The sequence below is a fragment of the Calliphora vicina genome, chromosome 3 (assembly GCF_958450345.1).
Source record: "Calliphora vicina chromosome 3, idCalVici1.1, whole genome shotgun sequence".
In the NCBI taxonomy this organism is placed as follows: domain Eukaryota; kingdom Metazoa; phylum Arthropoda; class Insecta; order Diptera; family Calliphoridae; genus Calliphora; species Calliphora vicina.
In genome coordinates, this window is record NC_088782.1 from 15,860,171 (window position 1) to 15,876,157 (window position 15,987).

General features: G+C 30.3%; 4 protein-coding genes across 4 annotated transcripts; 2 read left to right on the forward strand and 2 right to left on the reverse strand.

The window, feature by feature from the left end:
• Positions 1 to 772: 772 nt before the first annotated feature.
• Positions 773 to 3,811, reverse strand: l(3)73Ah (lethal (3) 73Ah). The gene is made up of 4 exons (XM_065503537.1): positions 3,358 to 3,811; positions 3,134 to 3,286; positions 1,584 to 1,867; positions 773 to 1,499 (listed from the first exon to the last, which is right to left on the reverse strand). Exons 1-4 carry the CDS (start codon positions 3,461 to 3,463, stop codon positions 1,374 to 1,376), a joined length of 669 nt encoding a protein of 222 aa, XP_065359609.1. The 5' UTR covers positions 3,464 to 3,811; the 3' UTR covers positions 773 to 1,373.
• Positions 3,812 to 7,932: 4,121 nt separating this feature from the next.
• On the forward strand, positions 7,933 to 9,360 carry Dhpr (dihydropteridine reductase). Its single transcript, XM_065505119.1, has 4 exons — positions 7,933 to 8,100; positions 8,229 to 8,415; positions 8,479 to 8,812; positions 9,045 to 9,360. The coding sequence occupies exons 1-4, from the start codon at positions 8,017 to 8,019 to the stop codon at positions 9,145 to 9,147; spliced, it is 708 nt and encodes a 235-aa protein (XP_065361191.1). The 5' UTR covers positions 7,933 to 8,016; the 3' UTR covers positions 9,148 to 9,360.
• A 759-nt stretch (positions 9,361 to 10,119) lies between these two features.
• Sf3b6 (splicing factor 3b subunit 6) lies at positions 10,120 to 11,322 on the forward strand. Its single transcript, XM_065505248.1, has 3 exons — positions 10,120 to 10,445; positions 10,592 to 10,710; positions 10,774 to 11,322. The coding sequence occupies exons 1-3, from the start codon at positions 10,428 to 10,430 to the stop codon at positions 11,000 to 11,002; spliced, it is 366 nt and encodes a 121-aa protein (XP_065361320.1). The 5' UTR covers positions 10,120 to 10,427; the 3' UTR covers positions 11,003 to 11,322.
• A 905-nt stretch (positions 11,323 to 12,227) lies between these two features.
• Positions 12,228 to 15,398, reverse strand: LOC135953134 (zinc finger protein 14-like). The gene has a single exon (XM_065502832.1). The coding sequence runs from the start codon at positions 15,258 to 15,260 to the stop codon at positions 12,810 to 12,812; it is 2,451 nt and encodes an 816-aa protein (XP_065358904.1). The 5' UTR covers positions 15,261 to 15,398; the 3' UTR covers positions 12,228 to 12,809.
• Positions 15,399 to 15,987: the final 589 nt, after the last annotated feature.

The following is a 15,987-nucleotide window of genomic DNA, read 5'->3' on the forward strand; positions in this document are numbered from 1 at the left end:
ATCCACATATTTTAGAAACAAGTTTGTTACAGAATGAATCCATAAAATTTGTTAGTTTTATTTTAGAGTGCGCCAAAACTAAATCGAATAGAATTCATATACACTGATAGATTATCTCCGCTATTTATAATCAATGTTTATATTTATAAGTTTTATAAAACAAAATTTTCACACAAAATTCGTTTTACAAACCTTTGGTTTTAAAAACTGATTATGAATAATGCATTATAACTAGATACGAAATTTCGTTGTTAAAAACCTATGCACTTCAGGTGTCCCAAAACATAAGTCTATTTATAAAAAAAAATTGTTAAAAAAAATTTTTCCTGATATTATCGCTCCAAACTTCTATGGATATTTACGTTGATGGAAAGGTATTTGAACCATATTGTCTGTAGACTTATTCCGTTTGTAAAACTCATATATCCTCATGATGGTTATAAAAATTAAATTATCTACGAAAACTATTTTTTTCAAAATATATCCTATCCTTTACATTTCGTGTAACAAATTATTAATAATCTACTTTGGTCTCTTCAAATAGATACAGCAAATCCAACCTACAGTTCGGAAATTGTTCAATAACAAAAAAAATCATATAAAAACGTATAACAGTTTGTACTAATTATTTGTTGTTGTAACAGCAGTGATTGCTGAGTTCAACTCGAGTCATTCCGGTCCGTAGAACCGTGGGATTGGTACTAATTCGTAATAGCGTTTTATTATTAAACACTAGTTAGTGTGTTTCAAAGTTACCTGCCTTACAAATTAATTTTATTTATTATTTTCTTAATTTTTTATAAATTATCATTTATTTATCTAATAGATTTTTATTGTGTATATACAAAATATATATAAATATATAAAACTATTTTCTTTGTATAAAGTTTGTTTGAAATCATAATGGAAGTATGTATAAAAATAAAAATTAAAAGAAAAATATATTTATATATAGTTTTTGATTAAAAAAATGTAAATGTGTATAAAAAAAAAATCAGGTTTTATGAAAGGAAGTAAAAAGAAATATACGTTTATACATATATATTTTTTGATTCAAAAAAATGTAAATGTGTATTAAAAAAATAAAATCAGGTTTTGTGAAAGGAAGTATAAAATTATAATATAATAGTAGAGGGGTTTTAGTATAATCATCATTAAAGCATACTATATATAAAAATAAAAATCTATTTAAAATAAGACTCGTAATAAAAGCTATGAATTAAATTATTAGTTTATAAATAAATATATATATATGTATTATAAATTTTAATATGTATATATAGATAACTCTGGCTTAACTATACGATTTATTACAGTAGTTATTTTTTAAAATTACGTAAAATATTAAGACATAATATAATAGTGTGTTTAAACTAAATTTCTACTCTAGGACGAAACTGCAAACGTAAAGGAGGTTCTCGAAAACGCCAACGGGTAACATAAACAAATTTTAATGTATGATCCTTGCCCAACAATTCCTCATTGCACAATATGTCAATCTTAAAAAAGCGAATAAAATGTATGAGATACATATCTATCTACCTACTACGGTAAAATAATTAGTTTTGTATTGAATTACTTACCTCTCTATATTTGTCAATGCCATTTAATATCTTTTTTGCCACCAACTTTTTCAGGTGCGTAATCGTTGCCTGAGAACTGCAGCGTATAAAACGTCTCTGCAGACTTTTAAAATTGTTACTCATGCATTCCAAACATACATTCACTTGTTCGTCCAATCTATGGAAATCTGATTCAGCATGGGCTTCCATAACCTTTTCATTGTCGTCATCATGATTTTGTGGTAAATCTTTTGGACAGGCCATATTACGACTTTTGTAAAAATCACGCTCTCTACGCATTTCATCTAATATGGGGAAAAATACAATACAAATAAAAAATATTTAAAATATATAATTATAAAATATATATTATAATTATAATTTATATATACCAGACTGGGCATTACTTTTCAATTACCAGTTATTGTAATTGAATTTGGCCAATTACAAATCCAATTTTATTTTGTAATTGGCAACTCGCTATTACCGATTACTGTAATTAGTAATTGGTGAATGACAATTATCAATTACACGTAATTCCTACAGTAATTGCAAATAATTAATAAAAAACTAATTTGAATTACATAAATGGTAATTATATTGGAAATAGTACTAGCTCTAAAACGCGTAAAACTTCCAACGAACAGTTTGATAAATTTCTTATTTTAAAAGCTTTGAGGTGCTTTTATGGGGGTTAGATTCGAAATTCGCTTTAACCCCACTATCTCCTTAACTTATACTGACTGTTAAAATAATTTTTGTGTGAAAACTGTCAGTTTATTTTTATGTTGAAACAGAATTATACATTGTGATAATGGGATTTACATAGTTTGGTTTTTATATAGGTTCAGAGTTCATATTTTTTAATAGATATATGCAAAATACCTAAAATAAAACCGTTTGTTGGTGATATACTCAGAAAATTTAAGTCCCTACGATTTATACAGGACAAAGATTATAAAAATCTAACAACTTATTACAAAGATATGTTAAAAAATGTTCCTGTTTGAAGTTATTGATTATTCTACGATATAAGAACACTTACTAAATACCCTTATGGTGCAACCATAAGCATAACTGGCCACTATTGAAAAAAAATTTATATGTGGTTAAAAAGTTATAGGTATACAATTGAAATTGGTCGATTTTACATAATTTTTATATTTATTCAAGATAGTAATACATATCCATTTTAGGCATTTTTATATAAAATTCTACATTTTTTCCAATTTGATAGAGTTTCCGCTCTATATACATTTTTCCTTTGCTACACAAATTACATAAACTTAATAGTACTGAAACAGTATGTTATTTAATGATAACAAATTTGGTTTCTATTAACATTTGTAACAATTACATTTACGTAATTCTATTAACGTTGGTAATAAATACTTTAAAAGTAATCATTACATAATTTCCATCAATTAATTTCAATTTCAATTACATTTTACCCATTACATGCACATATTTTGTAATTGGCAGTCACCATTTACAAATTACATGTAATTGGTAATTGTCATTCAACAATTACAAAATGTAGTTGATAGCGCCCAAGTGTGATGTATACTTACCTTCTTGCAGATTTGGCACTAATTTGTAAACAATATCTTGCATTGTCCGATCAAAGCTAATATACTGAAGCGGGTGAGATTGATGTATAACATTTTCGCAGGTAGGACAGGTCTTCTTCTCTTCCAGATGTTTAACCAAACAACTTTTACAAACTGAATACAAATTAAAATTTGAAATTAAATAAAGACATTAAACGGAAATTATGTTTGTATTTTATACTAACAGGTATGTAAACATTCTGTAACTGTGGTGGCATCAATGAAATATCCTCCACATATTTTACATGTTATGTGAGGATTAATAGATTTCAATTTAACTCTTCTCTCCATCTTGATAATAAATGTTCATACTAATTTATATCTTTATTGCACTAATAATTTGTATTCCGCTTATTTTTGTTGACCCGTTATAGCGGCCTCAGAGACTGTTTCCACCACACATTCATTCACACATACACACGATATTTTATAAAATTTTGTTCATATCGATTTTCTTTTTATTTACACTGTTTTGTTAGGAAATCTTAATATATACACATACTTTAATACCTAATGAGATGAAATATATATTTCTTATATTTAAATAAATATGATTAATTTGTCAAATAAAAGAAAAATAATATACAAGAAATTGACACGAACAGTTTTTTTTTATTTTATAGCTTTTCTCTTATTTTATTTTTCGGTGTTTTGTTCTTCAATGTTGGTAGCATTGTATAAATGTCAAGTGTCATGACTTGGAGATGTTCATTACATAATGTATATAGTGATTAACTGGGAACAGTTGCAAAAAGGTAAGTGGCAACACCGGTCAGACCTATTTTTTTTATATGAAGTTTTACGAGCTAAATTTTGGTGGTCATGAGCCAATTGGTCCCCATAAGAAATGCACGGTGTGTGTGTAATCAAGTTGATGTCATCCGGAGAGTGCCCGGAGTATAAAGTTGAACTCTGTTATGATAAAGTGTACAGATCTGGCAGCACTTTGCTTTGAAAAAAATAAAATAAATTGTTTCCTCCTTAATATAAATATCTACTACCTATTCTGTTTTAAAAATTCCTAATTGCAATAAATTCTATGCTGCTCAAAGTGCAACAATAGTATTTTGCATTCCGAAAATAATGTAAGTTTTTGCTATTTTTTTTCTTCATATGTATTTATTTGTGTTAAATATTTCTTTGAAAATTAATTGTTAATGTCACAGAAACAACAACAACTACTACTATTTCAATCAACTAATAAAAGAAAACAGGCGAAAGAAAAGGGTGATAAAGTATTGTTTACAATAAAAGTAAAAATACTCGTGTGGAAGAGTTTATTCCTATTTATAAAACAACTAAAAAGCCGAAAAAGTAAGTTTATATTAAAAAGAAATATAATTAAAATACATGTGTATATTAATTATTGCGGCTAAAAACATATGTGAATATATAATATGCAATTTTATGAGAGTTTGCTTTATAAATGTGTTTGGATGAGTGCAGATATGAAGTAAATAATTACACTGGAAAAAATTATTAAATTTTGCGCTAGGCAATTTATATCCATAATTGGATACGATAACAAAAATCAAAGATATGATTTTTAAACCCTTCACCTTCGTGAGAAGGGTATATATAAGTTTGTCATTCCGTTTGTAATTTCCACAATATAATTTACCGACCCTGTAAAGTATATATATTCTGTATCCTTATAGATAACTGAGTCGATTAAGCCATGTCCGTCTGTCTGTTGAAATCAATTTTCTGAAGACCCCAGATATCTTCGGGATCCAAATCTTCAATAATTGTGTCAGACATGCTTTCGAGAAGTTTCCTATTTAAAATCAGCAAAATCGGTATACAAATGGCTGAGATATGAGGAAAAAACCAGGACAACCATTGAGTATTAACTCGAAATTTTAAAATGTTCAGTAGAGGCCAAAAACTGTTTGTGATTACATTTTAAGAGAATTTGCAAATCCGAATACATCATATTATCAAATCATAAAATTTTTGCAATTATTGCAAAATAAATCTATTTTTTCAGTTAATACCATTTTTCTGAAACTTCTCGATATTTTTTTGTATTATTTTATCAACAAAACAGTATCAACTCAAAATACAACCAAATTTAAATAAAACAATTTGATTATTTTTAACTTGAATAAAGGCTCAATTCAAAATAATAAATTTTTGTATGAAAATATACGATGTATTTCTATTTAAATTTTTGTACTAACTCAAAATAATACCTTTTTGTTGATACAAGGTAGTCACTAATTATCACGAATTATCTGAAATGTGGTTTTCGAGATGAAAGAGTAATCGGAATACGTTGAAATTTTTACAGTAGATAGATATCTATGTTGTTAGTTGATTTCTTGCAAAAAGTGAATTTTTAAAAATGTTGAGTTAATACAGTATTGTTGAACGAGTGCGATATGTGTACAAAATTTTAAACTTTTACTATCAAAAATAACCAAGTTATAACCAAAATTGAAACTAAAGTATCATCAAGTATATGATTTTCTTGAACAAAATAACGTATACGCTTTGAGTAATTATTAATAAATTGTTTTTACCTTATTTTAGGTAGTATCCTAATTTTTTTTAATAAATTTGTTGCAATTGAATATTTTTTGCAGTCTTAATGAAAATTTTATGAAGAAACTTTTTTTGTTTAAAAAAATAGTCGTTAGTAATTAAAATAAAAAAATATAATAAAATTAAAAAAGTATATATAAACTGCTTTTATTTAAAAAAAAAAAATTTGATTTAAGTTTTTATTTTTTCATACAAATTTATATTGATACGTTTTTTTGTTTCAGAAAATAACAATTCAAAAAAACGTAAGCCACATATCTTAAAGTGTGCTTTGAAAAAAAAAATTTTTTATACCCTTCACCTTCGTGAGAAGTGTATATATAAGTTTGTCATTCCGTTTGTAATTTCTACATTTTTCATTTCCGACCCTATAAAGTATATATATTCTGGATCCTTATAGATAGCGGAGTCGATTAAGCCATGTCCGTCTGTCTGTTGAAATCAATTTTCTGAAGACCCCAGATATCTTCGGAATCCAAATCTTCAATAATTCTGTCAGACATGCTTTCGAGAATTTTGATATTTAAAATCAGCAAAATCGGTCCACAAATGGCTGAGATATGAGGAAAAAACCAAGACAACCTCGATTTTTTACCTATATCTGGATTACTAAGACATTAATATAGACAATATGGATATCTAATGATAGATATTTCAAAGACATTTGCAACGACGTATATAAGACCATAGTAAATTGGACCTACTGGAAAAAAAATTAAATTTTGTTTACCTAAAAATATTTAAAATTTTGAAGTATATAGGGTATATAAGATTCGGCACAGCCGAATATAGCACTCTTACTTGTTTTTTCATAAAATACATTTCTAGAGTCATTAGGTCTGTTCATTTACTTTCCCAGTAAATACTTGCAACGAGAGAATAAAATCAAAATTTACAAAATTACTCTCTTAAATTCTCAAAAATAGTAAGTAAATGAACGCTTTTCCAGTAACAATTGTTTTATACACACAATTTTCTTATTTTATTCCTTTTAAAATGTATAAATACTCAAATTTTCTTTAATTTTATTGAAAATTCTTTGATTTGACATTTTTTCACCACAAAAATAAAATTTTAAATAAATAAACAATAACACAAAACATATAACATATAAGCTGCTAACCAAAATAAATTAATAAAGTAGCGACAGTACTACAACAAATACAACATTTACAAAAACCACAAGCAATTTTGTTTTTGGTTTAAGGTCTGAGCTGTCAAAGTTGCCTGTTGTTGTTTTTGCTTTTGGGCTTGTTGTATTTTCCGCCACAACAACCACAAGTGAATTGACAGTTCAGACCAAAGTAAAAAAAATAGTCAGCTGTTCTACTGAGTCTACTTTATTAATTTACTTTGCTGCTAACTATTACGATTTCAAAATAGAACTTGTAATAGTTTACAACGAGAGAACACTCTCTAAAATTTATACGCTCTTGATTTTTTCTCTACTTGCAAGTTTTTGATTAATACTAACTAGTAACAACTTTTAGTTATTGAACATAGCTATTGTAATTCAAATTTGAAAATTTTGTTTTAATATCTCAAGTAGTTTTCATTTTATATCGTTTTTTGCTTCTCCTATAAACTTATATAAACTTATTTTGCATTTTAGGTGACGATATATAATTTTAAGGTACTTTAGCTATCAAATGAACAAATTATTTCAATGCGATAACAAATATCGAAAATGTAATAAAATTTCAGTTTCAAGTTTTTATTCCTTGGTGCCCATAAACTAGATCTGTTTCCTAACAGTACCACAATATATGTAAGCTAGTGTAATTCCAAAAGTTTCAAGTTTATCTCTGAAATACTTCGTATGCTGTCAGATACATGTTGAGCTCGTTAACAGAACATATCGTGTGTTTAACATAAATATTTTTTAGAGATACATACTATGTAAAACAGATTTCTATACCGTTTTCTCATACCACTCAACTGAAAGAACAATTCAAACAAATGTACACACATACGTAAGAAAAATAAGCTTTATATTTAATGGTTTTGCCACTTAATCATGAACCGGCTTTGAGAATGAATTATACGCTTGTTTGTGTTCATTCAATTCAGTTTTTTTTTTTTTTATCAAGCAACAAGTAATTCCCTTTCCCCATTAAAGTGTTATTGCCTTTAAAACACAGATTTTTAGTACATATTGTGTGTATGTTAATGCCCACCAGACTCTGTTACTTTAAGAATACTTTAAGTTATTTTAGTTTTATTTTGGCTTTCATCCATAACGGTTGGTTTGTGTTATCTTGCAGCTGGCTTCTTTAAACTTAACAAAAAATCTTATAATGTCTGTCGGTCGTGTGTTGGTATACGGTGGTAAAGGAGCTTTAGGAGCAGCTTGCGTGTCTCATTTTAAAAGCAATAATTATGTGAGTATTTTGTTAGAAAATAGTTGAATTGAAAAATATGCAATAATTACCTTGGTAATTGACCTTCTATAAATGCACTTTCACTTTATTGAAAAGCTTGTTACTTATACCCTGATTATTTGTTTTAGTGGGTTGGCAGTATAGATTTAAGTGAAAATGACCAAGCTGATGTGAGTATTGTAGTGCCCCGTGATGCTTCTTGGGCAGATCAAGAGCAAGAGGTTTTGACTAAAGTTGGAGATGCTTTGCAAGGCAACAAATTGGATGCTGTTATTTGTGTAGCTGGCGGTTGGGCCGGTGGTAATGCCAAAAAAGGTATATTTATTTATATTTTTGCGCAATTAAATATTAATAAATTAATCAATATTTATTTATTAGACTTGGCTAAAAACTCTGATTTAATGTGGCGTCAAAGTGTTTGGACTTCTACTATTTCGGCTGCTGTGGCTTCTCATCATTTGAAAGAAGGTGGCGTATTAGCTCTAACTGGTGCCAAACCTGCTTTAGAAGGTACTCCTGGCATGATGGGCTATGGCATGGCTAAAGCTGCTGTTCATCAGCTTACACGCTCTCTGGCTGGCAAAGATTCCGGTTTACCAAATGATTCTTTAGTAGTTGCCATTTTACCTGTAACTTTAGATACTCCAATGAATCGCAAATGGATGCCTAAAGCCGATTTTACCACTTGGACTCCTTTAACTGAAGTAGCCGCGTAAGTATCTTTTACTATAAAATACTTAAAATAAAACTGGAGAGATCATGAGTGTCGTTGTCGAAATCGAATTAGCTTTTATCGAAATCGTGTTTATTTTATGACAACAATCATAATACCGACAACGGCCCTGATATTTTTGTTTGTATTCGACTGATAATAAGGTCGAATAACATTAAATTTAAAACGTTGGTAAACTCAAAAAATTAATATTTTTAATCGCTATTTTCAGACTTTTCCACAAATGGACTAAGGGAGACGACCGTCCCAAATCGGGTGCCCTTTTACAACTCATTACCAAAGATTCCGTCACACAACTAGTGGAAAGTGCTTAAATTTCATAGTAATGCTAATGCATTTGTTTAAAGACGATTTTAGGGAACGAATTAAAATAACGTTATTAATAAATATTCCAGTTGCTTATTTGTTGTATTAGTTTTAAAGCATATTAAATGTGTACTCATTCATATTATTATAAAAATTTATTTCACTTGTGTGTAAGTTAAATAAAAATACATTTATAAACTCAATAAATTTGAATAAGATAACCTTTTGACTTCATGTTTAGGAAATGTTTATATTGAATAAAACATATTAAATGATTAATAAAATCAAAAGTGATTATATTTTTGTTTTTAAATTATGTACATTAGACTGGTCCTTTAAAAATAAATTTGTCTAAATGGTTTTAATTCTGTTTTTATCTTTTACTTACGTAAATGTTTATAAACATGATGAATGTTGCAAGCAGCCGTTACAGTATTAAAAGTAAGTTTGTCTATTAATGCCACTAGACACCCCTATAATGTCTGCAGATTTACTACCGAAATAATGCCAACGACAATCTAATAATGGAAACTCGTGGGAAATTAAAACATAATTAAAAAATTTTATAGAACTGGTAAAACAATGACAGTTGTAACTTTGGTCAAATGGCTACATAGGTATATTACAATTGAATAAATATAAATAAATAAAACAATCCAAGCAAAACTTATCCGCTGTTAAAATACAATCGGACCAGTAGTTTAGAAGATTCTATATTGTTACTAAAGACTATAAGCTGTTTGTGAAATTAATTCAAGTGTCATAAAGACCAGTTAAAACGGGTTAGGTTTCGATTATAATTTCTAGTCGAAATTAAGTAAATTCGGTGCATTCTGAATGTGCTATTAATTTTTTGTGAATGACACTCTATGAATGTCAAAACTATTTTTTAATGATACACTTTAAACGAATGTGGCATCATTGTTAAATGTCTACACTGAATAAAATGCAACACTGCACACGATTTTGTTACAAAGAAAACTAAAAAAATGCGAATTTCGAAGCAGACATCGAAATAAGTTTTATTGTTTTCGTACGAAAAAAAAGAAAGCAAATATATTAAAACACGTTAAGTAGTATATCAAACAAAAGGACAAAGGACCTTTAAACGGCGGCATACTGTAAACAAAGAAATAAATTGCCATTACATCAAAGTGAATCATTCATCGAACGACAAAGCAAGGAGTAAGACACGCTTTATTAGAAGGTCCGAGCATAAAGTTGCGGTAGTTGCCCATTGAGGTATAACATCAAGACAAGCTGATTTCCAACGAAATAAATCTTCATTATGAATAAACGCAACAATGTAAGTTTTGTTATTACATATATTTCATTAAGGTAGTTGATGTAGTTTACTAAACAGTTAATTAACGTGTTTGTAATACAATGATGCTTGTGTATAAGATTATGTATATGTATGTATTTTAATTTTTTTTCGCTTAATTTTTCAAGATACGTTTACCTCCAGAGGTCAATCGCCTTTTGTATGTACGTAACTTACCCTACAAAATCACATCTGAAGAAATGTACGATATATTTGGAAAGTTTGGTGCCATACGACAAATACGAGTGTAAGTATTCATAAATATTTTTGTTTTTGAGAAAAACCATTGTTTGTTTTCAATACTCCTTAGTGGCAACACACCTGAGACCCGTGGTACTGCCTTTGTTGTCTATGAAGATATTTTTGATGCCAAAAATGCTTGTGATCACTTGTCTGGCTTCAATGTATGTAATCGTTATCTTGTGGTGTTGTACTATCAATCGAACAAGGCATTCAAACGTTTAGATGTGGACAAGAAGCAGGAGGAATTGAATAACATCAAAACGAAATACAATTTAAAAACACCGGAACAACCTTGAAATCTTTCCTAAATTTCTGTTACTTTTTCTCTCAATTTAATTTTTCTTATAACGTTTCGATTTTTTTTCATATTTATTTGCAAATTCATAAAGTTTTTGCAAATTCTCTATAAATTTTTTGTTTCATGTTTTTATATTTTACTTCATCATCTCATTAAAAACATTTTCATTAAGACTGTAGTCAGGAAACTGTGTATACTAATCCTGATTCAATTTATCATAATCATCAATCATTTAATACAAGTATTCATTCTCATCATAAAAAATAACAAGCAAATGTAAAATTAACAAAAAAAAAGCAAAATAGAAACAAACATAAATATTGTAATTTTATTTAAGGGTCGGCAACTTAGGATTTCATTAGTAAGTAATAAAATAATTACATTCGAAAGTGTATTCGAATTAAAACGAATAGTGAAAGGTCTCCGCGATATTCTAGATCTCCAACTATCATGCCAAGTTATAATCTTTACAATTACATGTTAAAGATGATGAGGGATGTATAAATAATCACCTACTTCTGTCGATCAGATGAAAAATATATAAACATTGTTTTATTTAACATAATTCTAAGAAATGCAAAGGACTTTTTATATTCTACAAAAAATAAAATTCTTTAGGTGATTTCTATATTGATCGAAATCAAGAAAAACGTATGAATGGATTTTAACATTGACAAAGTAATAGTTTCTTCTCATCATGTTTTGTAGTTTTGATTTCTGGCCCCAATATTTTTCCAAAGTTATTAAGACAAGTAAGAGTTGTTGTTGTTGTAGCAGCATTGTTTGCTGAGTTGACAGCCCTTGGCCGAGTGAACTCGGGTCATTCCGGTGCGTAGAACCGGCTGTCGTGGGAATGACAAGTAAGAGTGATATATTCTGCTGAGCCAAATCTTATATACCCTTCAACAAAGTATACTCAATTTTTTGAGTGAAAAATTCTTATTGGAAAAAATGTAGGTGAACAAAATCGAGGTAGTCGTAGTTTTTGTTTATAGATATCTCAGCGATTTGTAGGCCGATTTTAAATAGCAACTGAACCAGGAATATATTGATGTATGGATTATGTATGTAAAGTTTAGTTTCAACAGACAGACAGACATGGTAAATGTGGTCGCAAACTAAAAACGGAATGACAAACTTATATGTATGTATATACCCTTATATTGTGGAAAGTCCAAAGAAAGTCAATCTTCTTTTATAAGGTTAATAAAAAAAATAAATCATTTAACTATATTATTATTATTATGTATATTTTTCTCATAGTATTACATATTAAATTTTTAATGCAAATATAAGTTTGTGTTCACAAAATTACAATAAAAGTTATAAATTGAGAACAATCTTAAAAATATGCATGTGTTTTGTTTTGTATCTTTTAGTGTACAAATGGTGTTAAAATAATTTTCAATATATTTTTATTCTATTTCAAACAAATCTTGGCTATTGCAACAAAATGAACAAACAATTTTTTTTTTTTTAAAAAAACACATTAAACCATAAATAGAAATCTTATAGTATAGTAATAAATCATTAAAATCATAATAAAACGAAACGAAAAAAAATACAATATTTTGAATTATACATTTTTCAATTAATGTTAATTGTTGGTTTGCACGCGTTTTAAGAGTACATATAGTTTGAAAATTACTAAAATGCATTTATAAGCTTTAAAATCCTTATATCTTGAGCATCGTGTTTCATCGTCAACGCCCGGCCCGATTTTTCTTTGTAATTAGTATCGTCTGTATACACACATATGTAGATGTCTGTAGTTAGTAAGTAGTAAGTGTATTTGCAATTTTTTTTTAATAAGTACCCATAACTTCAGGGTAAGAAATATCATCGTGCTCGTGAGTTTCCATCTTGAGAGCACTGTCTGAAGTGGAGGGCTCGTCATTATCAGCGGCGGTTGTCGTAGCTGTGGTTGTAGTACTATTTAAATCACTTGGTAATAAGTTGGTGGCAATGGAAATATCGGCACCTGGTGGCAAACGTTCTTTTGGTATGGCCTTAGGCACATTTTCCAAAGCCTCACGCTGACGTCGTTGTAGGTCTTCTTCCTGTTTTTTAAGCTCTTCCAGTTGTTTGCGAGCTTCTTCGGCTATTGCTTCACGCTCCTGTTCCTGTTCACGTTTGATGGCATATTTTTTGCGTTCCTGTTTAACCAATTCTTCTTTGGCCTTGAAGGCAGCTTGAGGTATGTACGTGGGACGTTCCTGGTGAACTTTCATGTGCCGCTTCAAAGCCACGACTTGAATGAAACGCATATCACAATGAGAACAGGCATGAGGTTTTTCACCGGTATGAGTCATTTCGTGATGTTTTAGTGTTTGAGCCTTGGCGAAACGCTTGTGACAGAATCTACAGGCGAAATCTTTCACGCCCTGATGAACAATCTTGTGATGGCGCCTTAGATTACCAGAACCATTAAAGCCCTGACCACAATCGGGACACGTGTATTTGCCTTCTTTCATCATGAAATTTATCTGGGGGGACCAGGAAGGCAAAGCTACTTGAGGAATGGGATTGACAGCAGTACCAGCTAAGTCGGCAATATCCACGCGCTCAACGCGTCTCGGATCTTTGGGTATGGAATTAACGGAATCAGCACAAACCTTCAGAATTTCATCAGCCACCTTTTGATGAGATTCCTGTGTATTTTCGGGATTTGGTAAATCTGGCATTGGTTCAGCATCAGCATCTGCGGGTACCTCGCCCAATTCAACTTGGCGTTTGCGATAAACTTCAATAGCCCGTAGTACACGTTTCTCGTGGGTCTTCAAATGTTTGGTAAGACCTTTCGGGTACAAGAACCGCTTGCCGCACACTTTACACTCGCATCTCTTCTCACCAGTGTGGGTCATTTCATGCATTTTACAGGCATTCGATTTGCCGAATTGTTTGCCACAATATTGGCATGCATAATCCTTGATCTTTTCGTGTACAACACGTACGTGCATACGCAGATTCTGCTTGTTGTGCGATGCATGTGGACAGAGGTGACATTTGAATTTCTTCTCTGTATTATGTGTGGCAATATGTGTATTCCATTCTTGACGTGTAGTCTTGCCCACACCACAGTAGGGACATACATAGTTTTTAATGCCAGCATGCCGCATTAGATGATCTTTTAGCGCGCTATTGATGACAAAACGTTTGCCACAAATATTGCAAGGGAATGGCAATTCCTGGCCAGTGTGTTTAAACATGTGTTTCTTCAAAGCCATGGGACACTTGAATACCTTTTCACAATCACTGCAAGGATACGATTTTGGCACGTCCTCCTTGGCGAGCTTGTGAACTCTCTTCAAATGCCAGTTGAGTATTCGACGGCGAGTAAACATCATGTCGCATCCCTCCTGAGTGCAAGGAATTTTTTCAACAGTCTCGTCATGACAATGCTCAACATGCAAACGTAAACCGTAGGCCGTAGTAAAGCCTCGTTTGCAGCTCTCCACTTCGCATTGGAATGGCAACTTGTCATTGTGGTACTTCATGTGCTCCTCGTAGTTTTTAGTCTTCTTGAATTTCTGGTGACAAATATGACATTCAATTATGCGATGCAAGTGGCGTTCAGCAGCAGGTATTCTCTTACGTTTCGGTTTAACTTTCGGATCTTTAGAATCGTCATCATTTTCCTCTTTGATTTCTTTTTTGATATTTCGTAGTCTAGAGGCCAAAGGTTTGTCGTCGTCGCTTTCGCTCTCGTCATCATTATCACCGCCATCGGGAAATTGGAAGTCATCATCACTGTCCCTATCTTCTTCACTGGACTCGTCACTAATCTCCTCTTCCTCCACCTTTGTTGGAATTTCTTCCACTTCTTCTTTGTCAACAGTTTCCAGCATTTTGAAAACATCTTCTTCATTTTCTAGCATTTCCATCTTGTGATTGGTAAGCAAAGGATCAAAATTCAAATGGTCATCTTCATCTTCGGGCATTTGTACACCTTCAATTGGTGCAGTTGATGGGGCCTCCATAATGTCAAATGTTGGCTGACACACAATTGCATTGTTGGACACCAATTCTTGGAATTTTTGCACCGAATCAACGCATAACTTCTGAAAGTCGGCCATATCACTGAGACGGGTGTAGCAAACCCCACAAATGTTCTTTGGGAACCCATCCTGTGGTTCCACCGACAACGATGTGCACATACACAATTTTTTAGCCAATCCGGGTACTAAAAACAGATCATAAGCACTGCCATTTTGCAGATATTCTAAACAAATACGACAAATGGAATGAATATCCATTATGGAATAACTTTTTCACTAATTATACACTAGAAATTTATATTTTTTTACAACAGAATCTTTCCGAAAATGAGAGAAAAAAAAGATAATCCTTCAATGTAACAAAAAATTCTACGCGTCAATATTTTCTCCCATTTTAAAAAAGAGTTGCCAAGTTATTACTAATTCGCATCTTCTAGACAAAATTATTAATCTGAAGTATACAAGTTTAAATTGTAATACAATGAACGTGTTTACAATGCATTCTAATTAAATAATACTTGTATCAAAACTACTATTGTAGTTCATTTATAAAATAAAAACAAATTCAATTAATGTTTACTACCATATAATGACTTGGCAGCCCTGGTCAAACTTAATGTCAAAAACAAAAAAAAACTGCAAAGAGAGTAGCCAGATGTAGCGGTTTTGTGTTAAATAAATATTAGGGGTTTTATTCAATGTTTATGTATGTGCCGATTTTAGACTAATAAAATATGACTTTTTATTAACATTGAAGAGATACTGCCCCTTTTAGCTTAAAAAACAGAACAGCTTATAAAGTCTTTCTTATACACTTCAGCATGAGAGGTAATGGTATATCGTTGGACTAACTCGCATTTTTTCGAAATTGAGTTTTTTAGTTATTCCAATACATTTCACACAAGAACAACTCGTCATATACATAAATGTAATGTATATAAAAAGTTTCATATTGCTAATTACAGTTTCTATTATGATTTGAGTT

What these genes read in the sequence shown, in the direction of transcription:
- Dhpr (XM_065505119.1), top strand. Translation starts at nt 8,017, where the DNA reads ATGTCTGTCGGTCGTGTGTTGGTATACGGTGGTAAAGGAGCTTTAGGA. An exon ending in CGGTGGTAATGCCAAAAAAG is followed by an intron (nt 8,416 to 8,478) that starts GTATATTTATTT and finishes TTTATTTATTAG; the next exon opens with ACTTGGCTAAAAACTCTGAT. An exon ending in CCTTTAACTGAAGTAGCCGC is followed by an intron (nt 8,813 to 9,044) that starts GTAAGTATCTTT and finishes CGCTATTTTCAG; the next exon opens with ACTTTTCCACAAATGGACTA.
- Sf3b6 (XM_065505248.1), top strand. An exon ending in GCCATACGACAAATACGAGT is followed by an intron (nt 10,711 to 10,773) that starts GTAAGTATTCAT and finishes AATACTCCTTAG; the next exon opens with TGGCAACACACCTGAGACCC.
- LOC135953134 (XM_065502832.1), bottom strand. Translation starts at nt 15,260, where the DNA reads ATGGATATTCATTCCATTTGTCGTATTTGTTTAGAATATCTGCAAAAT.